We start from the raw sequence: 11,462 nt of genomic DNA, 5'->3' as shown, positions 1-11,462 counted from the left end.
CGTTGCATTTCCACTTCTTTAACAGGGAATCTCCTCTTGGCTAGACTGTCAAAATAACTTCCCAACTCTTCTCTCCACCTCTGATCTCTCTCCTTTCCAGTGTATTTATTGGACTTCTATCAGAGTAATTTTTATAAAACGTAAAACTGATCATGTCATTCCCCAGCTTAAAATGTTGATAATCCGTTTTATATTTTATAAAAATTATTCTGAAAGCAATCTAAGAAGGTATAGACTGTTCACCATGACATACAAAGTCCTTCGTGATCACTCCATAGATATCGAGTGCCAAGTATGTTTTAGGCACTGTGCTAAATGCTGGGGATACAATATAAACAAGAGGAACAGATTCCCTGCCCTCACAGACCCGACCGAAATCTGATGAGTACTACAAAGGAAAAGCACAAGCTCCTAAAGGAGTAAGGGGATGGAGAGGTCACAACTTCATTCGCATCACCAGGGAAGGCCTTCACCTCCCATCTTGCACAGTTTTTTTTTTTTTAAGATTTTATTTATTTATCTATTTGACAGAGAGAGAGCTCAAGAGCACAAGCAGGGAGAGGGGCAGACAGAGGGAGAAGCAGCCTCCCCGCTGAGCAAGGAGCCCAGTGCGGGGGCTCAATTCCAGGACCCAGGGTTCATGACCTGAGTCAAAGGCAGATGCTTCACCACCCACTGAGCCACCCAGGCGCCCCGCCCTTAATCTTTTAGCTTGTGCTTCTCCTCTGTGGTTCTCACAAATCTTGCGGAGCTATACCCAACTCTGCAAACATGCCAGCAGCCTCTTTCACTCCATCTTTGCTCATGCTTCCCTGTTTGCCTGAAATGCCTTTCCTCAAAACCTTCCTGCTGAACATAAAATTATCTTTTGTTATCCAATTAAAGTGTTCTTTCTTCCACGTGACTCCTCCCACAGGTGCCTTCTTTGTGCACAAACAGGATTTTGCAAATACTCTCACGGTCCCTCTGGCACTTCAGGCCCTTATCTGGTGGTCTCCCCTACGCAAGTGTGAGTATCGGGGGATGAAAACTAACTGGCCTGGTCATCTCAGAACCTTGTGCTGTGGCTGGCATGTCGATTGTGAAGGGAAAGTAAGGGGAGAGAAGAAGGGAGAGAGGAAAAAACAACAGTGAGGGGAGAAAAGAAAAGGCAAGCTTGGAGACAGACAAACACTCCAGCATAAGCTATCCCAAGACCATCTGTCCTTTGAAAACTGTGCGTTCTAGCTACCCCATAAAATTAGCCCTTGCAGCCCCAGGCTCAAGCTGAGGCTGGCTCAGTAAGCACTTGATGAAAACCTGCAGCGTGCTCCCCAAGCAGTCCTCCTGGGCTCCCTGCTTCCTATCGCCCATCCTCCGCAGCCAACAATTCCTCCCTCCACGTGAAGACCGCAGACCGAAGATGAGTCCGAGGAGATAATAAAACCGCAAAGAAGGCAGACTAAAGTGGCTGCCGCGAACCGCGAGCCACGTGCGAGAAAGCCACGCAGAACTGTGAAGAACAGAGAGCGCGGGCCCGGGCGGGTCCCCCTTCACCTCGGAAGCTTTCCACAGCCGCCCGCCCCCGGGAAGGGTGGGGCACTCTCCGGGCCTAGGCTTCCCAGAGAAGCATCTGAAGTGCATAGTGTGGGGCTTTACGTTTTCAGACGCTGGTCTGGATTTTGCAAGGTGTAAACGCGGCGCGTGAGAGGGAGCGCTAGAATGGCTGCGGGGTTCGTGTCCCGGGGGGACCCTAACCAGACATCCAGCCCCAGGGCCTGTGGGGGAGGGGCTGCTGCAAGAGTGCATGAAGGCGGCGGGTGGGTGGGAGGGGGGCACCAATGAACTCTACTAGGAACAAAACAAAATCCTGAGAGGTGGTTTTTATATGACGTTGGAGTGGACAGGGGCATTGGTCCCCAAGCAGTGGCCAGCAGGCACCCGTGCCGGCCCCGCCGCCCCTCTACCGCTGCCAAGCCTCACACCTGTCGGCTGCTCACCTCCCGGCCTTTTCCAAGGCTTTTTCGAGTGAGACCTGTCCCAGATGTCCAGGAACCCACTGGGGCAGTGGCACTGCCAAGCAGAGCCATTTGATTCTTTGTCTGAGACCTGGATTTAAACAAGGTGGGAGGGGAGGAGGGGGAGGGGAGGAAGGTGCATGTGTTGGGGAGGGGGGTGCATCTAGGGAGCGCAGAACAGGTTCGAAATCTGATGGCTTCCCCGCCGCTGCACCTCCACCTTTTTCAATAAGGAGCCCGGGCCAGCCGAGGCCCGGTGGGTCCGGTGGGTCCCCGAGGGGCTGAGCTCCCCTGAGCTGCGGTGACTTAGCTCAGAGCCCTGGTAATGGTGGGTTGATCGGAAGGAGCTCCTGCCCTCTCCTCCCCTCCATTCCTCCTTCTCTGCCTTCCCTGCAACCAATCAGTGACATCCCCCACCCCCACCGCCAGGGCTCCATTCCTCCCCCACTGCTCGGGTTTCCTTTAACAGAGGGTGTGAATCTCAGGGTCAAATTCACGCTAAGAAGTGCATTGCGGATCCCAAGGCACATGCATTTTGAATTTTGAAAAATATGCTGTTGGAGATAACCCTGGAGGGAGGGATGCTTTCTAGGGGTTTGAAGATTTCAATGTAGCAGGCAGATCCAGGCTGGATTATGCCAGATCTGGGCAGTGACAAGTTCTGAAGTAGAACCAGCTCTCCCTCTCTAGTCTCATCCCCAGGGTCCTGCTATCTTGTCTTTGGCACTGAGTGGATCCAAACCCACCAGGTGGGGGGGAAATATCTTGAGATTTACCAGATGCATTCTGACAGCCTCTGCGGCACCAGATGCTCACCTGTAGACCTATGTGGACCCCCAAGGGGGACATGCCCCCTCAGCTTCTCTTCCAGACTTTTTTCTTCCCCTTCCTGCCCTACCATGGGGCTCACTTGTCAGAATTCTGGTTCAGAAATCAGATGATGTTCTGGGAAAAGGAACCTAGAGAATAATGAGCTGGGGGGTGGGGTGGGGGAAAGACTATTTACTTCCTCTCTTCAAGTCAGCTGTGTCCCTTAAGGGCTCAGTGTATCCGCGGTGACTTGTTCACTCTGATGTGGCAGCATGAGGCAGTTGCTGCCCTCAACGGTTCTGCTGCTCCTAGGTAAGTCAGAGTCACTTGGGCTGAGAGAGAAGCTCCAGATGCCCTGGTTCAGCAGAGCCCACTTTTCAGGCCGGGGAGAGGACCCCTACCAAGGAATAGGACCCCTTACCACATGCAGGGCGCTCAGCTCAATCGAGCTTCCAGGACAAACCCCTGGGGGGCTAGAGATGAGAATGCAGGCTCTGATCTGGGCATAACCAGGAAGCCAAGGGGGACTGGGAGGTCTCTGTTCCTTCACCCTGCTGGGGCTCAGTTTCCCTATCTGTAAATTGAAGGCTATGGACCAGATAGATGGTCCCTAAGTTCTGTCTCTTCTGCTCTGACATCCCTGGGTTCCCCTCCAAGACCTGATTTCCACCCTCGTGGGAGACCTTGGGTTGATGTGGTGTCTCTGGCTTGATTCAGGGAAATTCAGTCTGTACCCTTGTTTTGGAAATTTGAAGAGGGACTAAGGAGGGAAGGAGTGGTGTTGAAAGCAGGGATGTGGGTGGAAGGCAAGACAAGAGGCGTCGACACTGGTGACTAGAAGGCAAGCAGCGGGAAAGATAGCCACCATACATACCTTGATTCTTGGCGACACGGCGGGACTCCCAAGGCAGGGGCTGGTGGGGGAATTTACACCCCTTCCACACTCCAGCCCCCTGATCTCCACTTCTGCTCAGCATTTGTTTCGCCTTTTTGTCTTGCAGTTTCTGCTGGCACACAAGCTGGTGAGTTTGCTTTCTGGTCTCGGATGGATCCAGCTAGGCACGCAGTGTGTAACAGCCATGGGACCCTGGGAAACACGCACCACGTGGGAAACAGTTGATGTGGGGTTGTCAGGGGGCACTTCCCCAGTACAGTCAGGCTTGGCCCTAGGCTTCTCTGGCTAATTTTCCTCAGGATAATGAGAGGCCAGAAACAGGGCTAAGTGCCTTGAAGCCAAGATGTTCTGAGTCTGAGTCACCAACCAAGGCGGAGTCGCCAAGCGTGGGTTTGCAATGGGCTCACTCTGGCTCTGAGCCTCCCCGGGAATGCTAGTGTAGGGTCCGCTCCCCTCCCTGCCCTAATCCACCTTCTCTTGGCTCCTTAGCAGACCTCACAAAGGCTGTGGTGGTTCTGGAGCCTCCATACAGTAGGATCCTCACGTTCGACAGTGTGACTCTCAAGTGCGAGGGGACCTATCCCCTTGGGGACAATTCCACCCAGTGGCTGCACAATGGGACCCTCATCTCAAATCAAACCAGCTACTTCATCAAAGCCGCCAGCGTTGAAAACAGTGGCGAGTACAGGTGCCGGAAGGGCCTCTCCGAACTCAGTGACCCCGTGCAGCTCGAAGTCCACATGGGTGAGTGGGCGAAGGGGAAGAGGGGACTCGCCAATAGAGGGTGGACGTGGAAGACTTGAGAAGACCCGAGACTTGGGGGTTAAAACTGAGACGAGATGATCTGTGGCCACCCTGAATTATATCAGAGTCGTAGTCCTATCTCCAAGCAGGACTTGGGCAAAATGTCAAAAGCTGGTGCCTAATGGACCCGGCACCCTGCAGGGCACAGTCCCAGCAACCACCGTTAATATAGAACGTACCCAAGAGAATGGTGTCACCTGAAGGTCAGGCCGTGCCGTTAGTGCTCACTAATATTTATTGAATAAGTTAATGGTTCTCTTTTTATGACCTCCATCTCCATCTGACTCTCAGAGGCACAATGCCCTAAGTGACCCTCCGAACCCTTCCAAATGGCCCAGGGTCCTATCTGCCGCCCCGCCTGCATCAATACCACACTCAAACTTAAACTTCAGCATAACTCTCCTGGTGGGGATAGAGACATGTTCAGCCTGCACACTGGTCATGGAACGGAAGTCTTTAGCATTGTTTGCAGAATGCAGGCATCAGAAACAGGTGAGGGAAGGATGTCCGAGGCAGGGCTATGTCCTACTCTCCCTGGAATCACAGCGCCTGGCCCAGTACCTGCAGTGTTCCCCTCTCAAGCCTGACGCTACTTCAATGGCTGCCTTAGGGGCACCATGTGTATGGGTGGAAGGAGCCTGGAGGGGAAGGGGGGCCTGACTTGCAAAGAGTTTCACGGAACTAGGCCTCTGAAGCTGACTTTTGTGGCTCCCTAGCCTCTGACCACCACGTAGCTGACACGGTCTTCATGCTACAGAGTTATGGGGAGGAATGTCTGTTCTCGAGCTAGGTGAGGCATGGCTACCTTAGACCAAATAAAATGGGTTATTAGAAAAATCAAGCCTGAGAGCTATTAGTTTGCCTTGGAGTTCGATCTAGAACCTGGGCTTGGATGTCCCGTCAATGAGGATTGCACTAAGCTGTGACCATGAGCATTAACTTCACCAGGAAAAACTCTCGATCATCTTTCAAGACTCGTTTCACTTTCTCCTCGTCTGAGAAGTCCTCTTTGTGCCATTCTCTTTGGCCCTTGAGACCTTTGTTCTTCATCTGTTGTAGCACGCTGTGTTGGAATTATTTCTGCGTATGTGTTTTTCTATGTTGGGTCTACAGATTCTTTGAGGTTAGGGATCATGTGTCTTTGTCAGCAGACTGCACAACACCTGGTACATTAGTGAGTGCTCCACCAAACCTTCGCTGAATGGATGTACATATGGACATTCATGAAGTCCATGGCAGGACAGACTGGCCCAAAGGCCACCAGACTATCTATATGTATTCTTATAACCGTAATCTTTTTTTTTTTTTTAGATTTTATTCATTTATTTGACAGATAGAGACACAGCAAGAGAGGGAACACAAGCAGGGGGAGTGGGAGAGGGAGAAGCAGGCTTCCCGCGGAGCAGGGAGTCCGATGCGGGACTCGATCCTAGGACCCCGGGATCATGACTTGAGCCGAAGGCAGACGCTTAACCAACTGAGCCACCCAGGCGCCCCTCAACCTTTCCTTTAATGGAACAAATCCTCTTTTATTTTTAAGATTTAAATTATTTATTTATTGAGAGAAAGAAAGAGAGCTCGTGCGTGCGTGGGTGGAGGGGTAGAGGGAGAGAGAGAATCTCCAGCAGACTCTGTGCTGGGCATGGAGCCCGATGTGGGGCTCGATCCCACAACCCTGAGGTCATGACCTGAGCTGGATCCAAGAGTCAGACGCTCAACCAACTGAGACACCCAGGCACCCCACAAATCATCATTTTCAAATGCAATTTTTAATCTTTGACCTAGAACTTACGGTGGCTGCTTATAGCCTTACCTGCCATAGCAAATCCCAGGGCAGCCCTAAGGACCCAGCAGATGGCTTCCCCTCTACCTCTTCCCTTAGTCCCTCTGCTCTACCCTTACAGTTTGATTTGTGTGTCCCTCTTCCCCTTTAGACAAAAAGTCTTAGTGTGACATGAGTTCTCCTGCAGGGCCCAGTGGGCTTTTTCCTGAAGCAAGCTCTGCAGGGATGGCTCCCAGGCTGGCTCTCCATGGTGCCCCAGGATCTGGGTGGTGAGTATCCCCTTCCCAAGGTCTTGGCTCTGATTGCTGAGGCCTCTGGGCCGGTGGCCTTCATGTCTTTCAGGCTGGCTGTTGCTCTGGGTCCCTCGGCAGGTGTTCCAGGAGGGGGAGCCCATTAGGCTGAGGTGCCACAGCTGGAAGAACAAGTCCGTATGGAACGTTCAATATTTCCAGAATGGAAAAAGCAAGAAGTTCTCTTATGGTAATTCTGACTTCCACATTCCAGCAGCAACAAGCAAACACAGTGGCTCCTACTTCTGCAGGGGGCTAATTGGGAAGAAAAACGAGTCTTCAGAGCCTGTGGACATCATCATTCAAGGTAAGAGCTGCACAGCCCCCGAGGGTCCAGAACCTCCTGGGCATGGATGGAATCTGCGCTCAGACTGTGAAGATGAGTGGAAAGGAGATTCTGGAATATTCCACAGGCTTCTTTACAAGGGGTTCTGAGGGGTATCATTGATTCTGCATGAACAGAAGCCACATTTCCTGTCCCATAAGTACACCTGTCCCTCCTTGCCCCAGTCACACCATGCCCACAATGTTATGTGTCCCTACAGTGATAGCCCATGTTCACTGCCCTCCTTTCCTCTCCAAGCCTCAAGTCTTAGCCAAGAACCAACCTGGTGGGCGCCCCTCACTGGCTCACAGAGAGGGCATGGAAACTGGGTCCTGGCTCTGCTGCTCATTAATCGTGTGACAGTGCATAAACCATTAGTCTCTTTGAATCTCAAGTTCCCCTTCTGTAACAAAGATGAGTTGACGTTTATCGGGCACCTTTCAGTGTGCGGGACACCCCACTAAGTGCTTCTTTCCATGCACCCAGTTTGACCATCACAGTGACCCCCTCGCCACGACGTTATGAGGTTATAGGTATTACTGAGTCTGCCTTACAGATGAAGTAACTGTAACTGAGGGGAGAATGGGGGGGCGCGTTAGTGTGTCTCTAAGATCACACCAAAGATTCAAAGACCTTTATTTTTTTTTTAAGATTTTATTCATTTATTTGACAGAGAGAGAGAGCACAAGTAGGGGGAGGTGCAGGCAGAGGGAGAGGGAGAAGCAGGCTCCCCACGGAGCAGGGAGCCCGATCTGGGGCTCAATCCCAGGACCCTGGGATCGTGACCTGAGCTGAAGGCAGACCTTAACCAGCTGAGCCACCCAGGCGCCCTAGACCTTTATATGTATTTAACCACTAGATAAAAGGAAAGAATTGGACACCAAATTTCTGCCTTAACAAGTGTCATTTTTCTCATCCCTCTGCTTCTCTCATTAGGTTCAGCAGTTCCATCCCCCTCACCACTCCTGCACTGGCCCCAAATCCCTTTCTCCCTGGTGATGGTACTCCTATTTGCAGTGGACACGGGGCTGTATTTTGCTGTGCAGAGAGACCTTCATAGCTCAACGAGGGGCTGGAAAAACAGCAAAGTCTCCTGGAAACAGGGCCCTTAGGACAAATGGGGGTAGTAAAAGCAGCACCTTTGAGCCTCTTCCTGGATTCACAACCCCATCATCCCCACCAGGCAGCTCTGGGAGCAGCAGGAAAACTGCGCATCAGGGTCTAGGCTGAGGATCTTCCACTCAACTCCATTTTGTCTTGGTCTCTGCTGGAAAGGAAGAGTCTGCGATCTCTAGGAGCCAACCATGAAGCCCCAGTGAGTAGACACAGTACTCAGACTTGAATTCTCAGAACTACGCAGATACTTTCTCTGCCCAACTGTCTGTCACAGCAAAGCCACAATGCAGACTCTGGATGGTGACCCAATGTATGAACTTGTTCTTAAATAACAGGATAAGTGGATAAGAGAGTTATGGACAAGGGCCAGCTGGGTCGTGGTCTACATCTGTTGCTGCCACCCTAAAACCCCTTCCATATAGATTGTGGGGGCTGTTGAGGGTCTAGGGGAGATAGCAGAACCAACGAAGGGGGTGGCTTGAGAAAGAGCAAGGCAGTCCAGGACGGACCAGGGGAGACCCCTGCCTGGGCTGTCTTCCTAGAACGTGAGCGGTGGTGTAGGTACAGAAAAATCACAGGGTGATGTAGAATTGATTTTTCGGGGGAGCCCCTGTCAGAACTGGGATGGTGTGTGAATATTTAATGATGAACGCTCTTGATGTCTGTCATGAGTAGAAAATGCTCTCGGAAAGGGGTTGGGGATGGGACGGTCTTGGAAAAGAAAGAGCAGATCAAACTCTGTGTCCATAGGAAGGAGAGCCACATTGCTGTGCCAGACTAAGCTCAGTGAACAGAGATCACTCTGGGTCTGAACTGAGAAAGCATGACAAGAAAGAGTCAACGACAGCTGTTCAGGAGGCAATGGGCAGGACACGAGGACAATTGTGGGCCAGGATAGTAGGAATTAGAGAGAGGAGATGCGGGGACTGCGGGGACTATGACCGGCTTTCTGCTTCAGTATTTAATACAGCTCCCCCTCCAGCTTCACATCATTCAGCCACCAAATGCTGGATAAGCGATACTAAATGTACTCTGCTGAGTTAAACTCTGAGACTTTGAAATCACGAGCGTGGCTTGTGGAAGAAAGCTTAGCTGTCTCTGTATTAGAAGCTTTAAGCAGAGCATTTCTTGATTCCAATAAAGCGTTCAACAAGATCTTGCATGCTGCTCTCCAAAGATGGAAAAACCATGATAATAAGACCTGAATGGTAAAATCCATTTTTCCTCCTGCTGTCCAGAATTCTACCAGGGATGAGTTTGGGTTAACGAAATCATATCCGCACAGCTCACACGAATTAACCAGTTGCAGACTCAACCAATCTTGCTAAGGCAACTGGGTGAAGGGGACTTTTACAGGTGGTGTGAGATGGGAGGGTGGGTGGCTGTTAGAGTTAGTTCCGAGCAGGTGGTGGACAGGAGAAGGCATCCCCAGGAAGGACATAGGGGCCTGGACAGAGGTATAGGTTAGTTAGGTGTCACTTATGAGCTACATGCCAACATGATTCAAGTTTGACGTTTGACTATTACATGAGATCCAGACATGAGGCAAGTGCATGGGGAAACCCCATTCAACTCACATCTAGGGGGCCTAGGTGGCTTGGTTGGATGTCTGCCTTGGGCTCAGGTCATGATCCAGGAGTCCAGGATCAAGCTCCGGGAAAGGCTCCCTGCTCAGCGGGGAGTCTGCTTCTCCCTCTGCCCCTCACCCCGCTCTCATGCTCTCTCTCTCTATATCTTTCTCTCGAACAAATAAATAAAATCTTCAACTCACATCTATTTAGTACTTATGATGCCCCGAGCTTGGGCTTAGGTGCTGAAGATAAAAAGATGAACAACATGGGGACATTCCTGGACGAGCTTTCATTCTAGGGAGAAAAGCCCAGAGGAGGGAATGAAGAACAGCCTGCAGAGGCTTAGTTTTGTGGTGGTGAAGGATGAGTAGGAGTTTGCCAGGCAAGGGGGACAGACGATGAAGAGAAGTTTGCCAGGCAAAGATTCAAAAGCCAGAGTAGGGCTCAAGAAAGTAGTTTAGCTGTTTTCTAGTGTAAAGAGCCAGGGAGGGAGAGGAGCGAGTTCAGGATCATGAAAGGCACTGCCTTCCAAGCTAAGGAGCGCCCCAGCCAGCCAAGCAATCCTTTGAGGGATTTTAAGCAGAACAAGTTTGCATTTTAGGAAGCCTCTCTAGCAGCTATGAGGAGGAAAGAAGGGAGGGGGGGTTGAAGACAGGAACCCGCCCCCTCCCCCCCCCCGCCCCGGAAAGCCGGGTAGTTAACCCAAGGGGGAAGTGGTAAGGATGTGAAAGGCCGCGAGGCTGGAGAGGAAGGTGTCTACTGAAAAGCTAGAAGGCATTCTCTCCAGACACGGGTAAGCAGTAGAACTCAGCATGACTAGGGGCCCAGGTTCCGGACACGCCTGTTTCATGAGTAAGGAAATCCAAGCACAAAGGCAAGGCAGGCACAGATGTGCTAACGAATTCATCTTTGGCTTAGCAGTACTTGCTTCCTTTGGTCGGCAAACATTTTTAAAACATCAGTTTCAAGGGGCAGTTTTCGTAGGACCTAAGTCAAGCCGCTAAAGGGCTTGCTACCAACCGCAGGGTGGATCTTGCAGACCGACGGCCTGGAAACACCCCGGGGGGCGGGAGAGTGAGAACCCGAGAGCAGCGCCCAGGACTCCGCGGCTTCCGCGCCCCGAGAGACACACCCCGGGTTCAAAACGCTCATCTCCCGTCCCTGGGTGGGCTCGAACCACCAACCTTTCGGTTAACAGCCGAACGCGCTAACCGATTGCGCCACAGAGACAGGCGAAAGCTAGCGCCTCTGCCAAGTCAGTTCACCGCAGAGAACATTCGTACTGCTTCCTCCTGTGCCCCAAAACTCGGGCGGGGCTGGTGCCCTTCCGGCGCACCGGGCGGCCCGAGCGAAGCAGGGCTTTCCCCCGCGCTGGCACCTGCTTAGACCTGGGACCGGCCTCAGTGCCCGCCCAGACGAGGCCGAGAAGCCGGAGCAGCCGAGGTCTCTGGGGAAGCCCTAACGAAGGCTCTCTGGGCTCGCGAGTTCCCTTGGTCTTGCTCCGGAAAGTACAGGCAACTTTTTTTTTTTTTTTTTTTTGCCGATCTAGACAATTTATGTGTTCGTGTCAGCTTGTTATTGTGAATATTTAAAATACGGCATCACGTGTCCGATCCTGCCTGGCTCGAGGGAGCCTAATAGGCCGAGACTAATCTCCAGCCCCAGCTGTTTTGAAAGGTTTCCACTAGCGTATTAGGCACCCGGGCAGAACACAGTTTATAAATGCCAATGACTTAAGGACTTTCACACTGAAATATCCGGATCTAAATATCCGAGGGCAGAGACCCCGCATCCAACATCATCAGGCCAGGGATCCTGGTCAGGGCTGGGCCTCCTCTTCTCTCCTGCCTGGAGGGAAGCTCCTCTCTTGG

At 51.8% G+C, this 11,462-nt stretch overlaps 1 protein-coding gene and 1 non-coding gene across 2 annotated transcripts; one reads left to right on the top strand and one right to left on the bottom strand.

Annotated features, from left to right (window-relative positions):
• The first annotated feature begins 3,014 nt into the window (after positions 1-3,014).
• Positions 3,015-9,175, top strand: LOC114210408 (low affinity immunoglobulin gamma Fc region receptor III-A-like). The gene is made up of 5 exons (XM_028104678.2): positions 3,015-3,119; positions 3,809-3,829; positions 4,192-4,446; positions 6,632-6,886; positions 7,841-9,175. The coding sequence occupies exons 1-5, from the start codon at positions 3,080-3,082 to the stop codon at positions 8,014-8,016; spliced, it is 747 nt and encodes a 248-aa protein (XP_027960479.1). The 5' UTR covers positions 3,015-3,079; the 3' UTR covers positions 8,017-9,175.
• A 1,572-nt stretch (positions 9,176-10,747) lies between these two features.
• TRNAN-GUU (transfer RNA asparagine (anticodon GUU)) lies at positions 10,748-10,821 on the bottom strand. The gene has a single exon. It is a non-coding gene; the product is annotated as a tRNA-Asn (tRNA).
• Between the last annotated feature and the right edge of the window lie 641 nt (positions 10,822-11,462).

Source organism: Eumetopias jubatus, unplaced genomic scaffold, assembly GCF_037043125.1.
Source record: "Eumetopias jubatus isolate StellerSeaLion01/CBP00866 unplaced genomic scaffold, mEumJub1_p1.0 scaffold_12, whole genome shotgun sequence".
Lineage (NCBI taxonomy): Eukaryota > Metazoa > Chordata > Mammalia > Carnivora > Otariidae > Eumetopias > Eumetopias jubatus.
This window is presented reverse-complemented; position numbering and strand designations above follow the sequence as displayed.

Bases quoted from the DNA above. Each gene is read 5' to 3' on its own strand.
- LOC114210408 (XM_028104678.2), top strand. From the start codon at position 3,080: ATGAGGCAGTTGCTGCCCTCAACGGTTCTGCTGCTCCTAG. The intron at 3,830-4,191 runs GTGAGTTTGCTT...TTGGCTCCTTAG, and splicing joins TTCTGCTGGCACACAAGCTG to CAGACCTCACAAAGGCTGTG. The intron at 4,447-6,631 runs GTGAGTGGGCGA...CATGTCTTTCAG, and splicing joins GCAGCTCGAAGTCCACATGG to GCTGGCTGTTGCTCTGGGTC.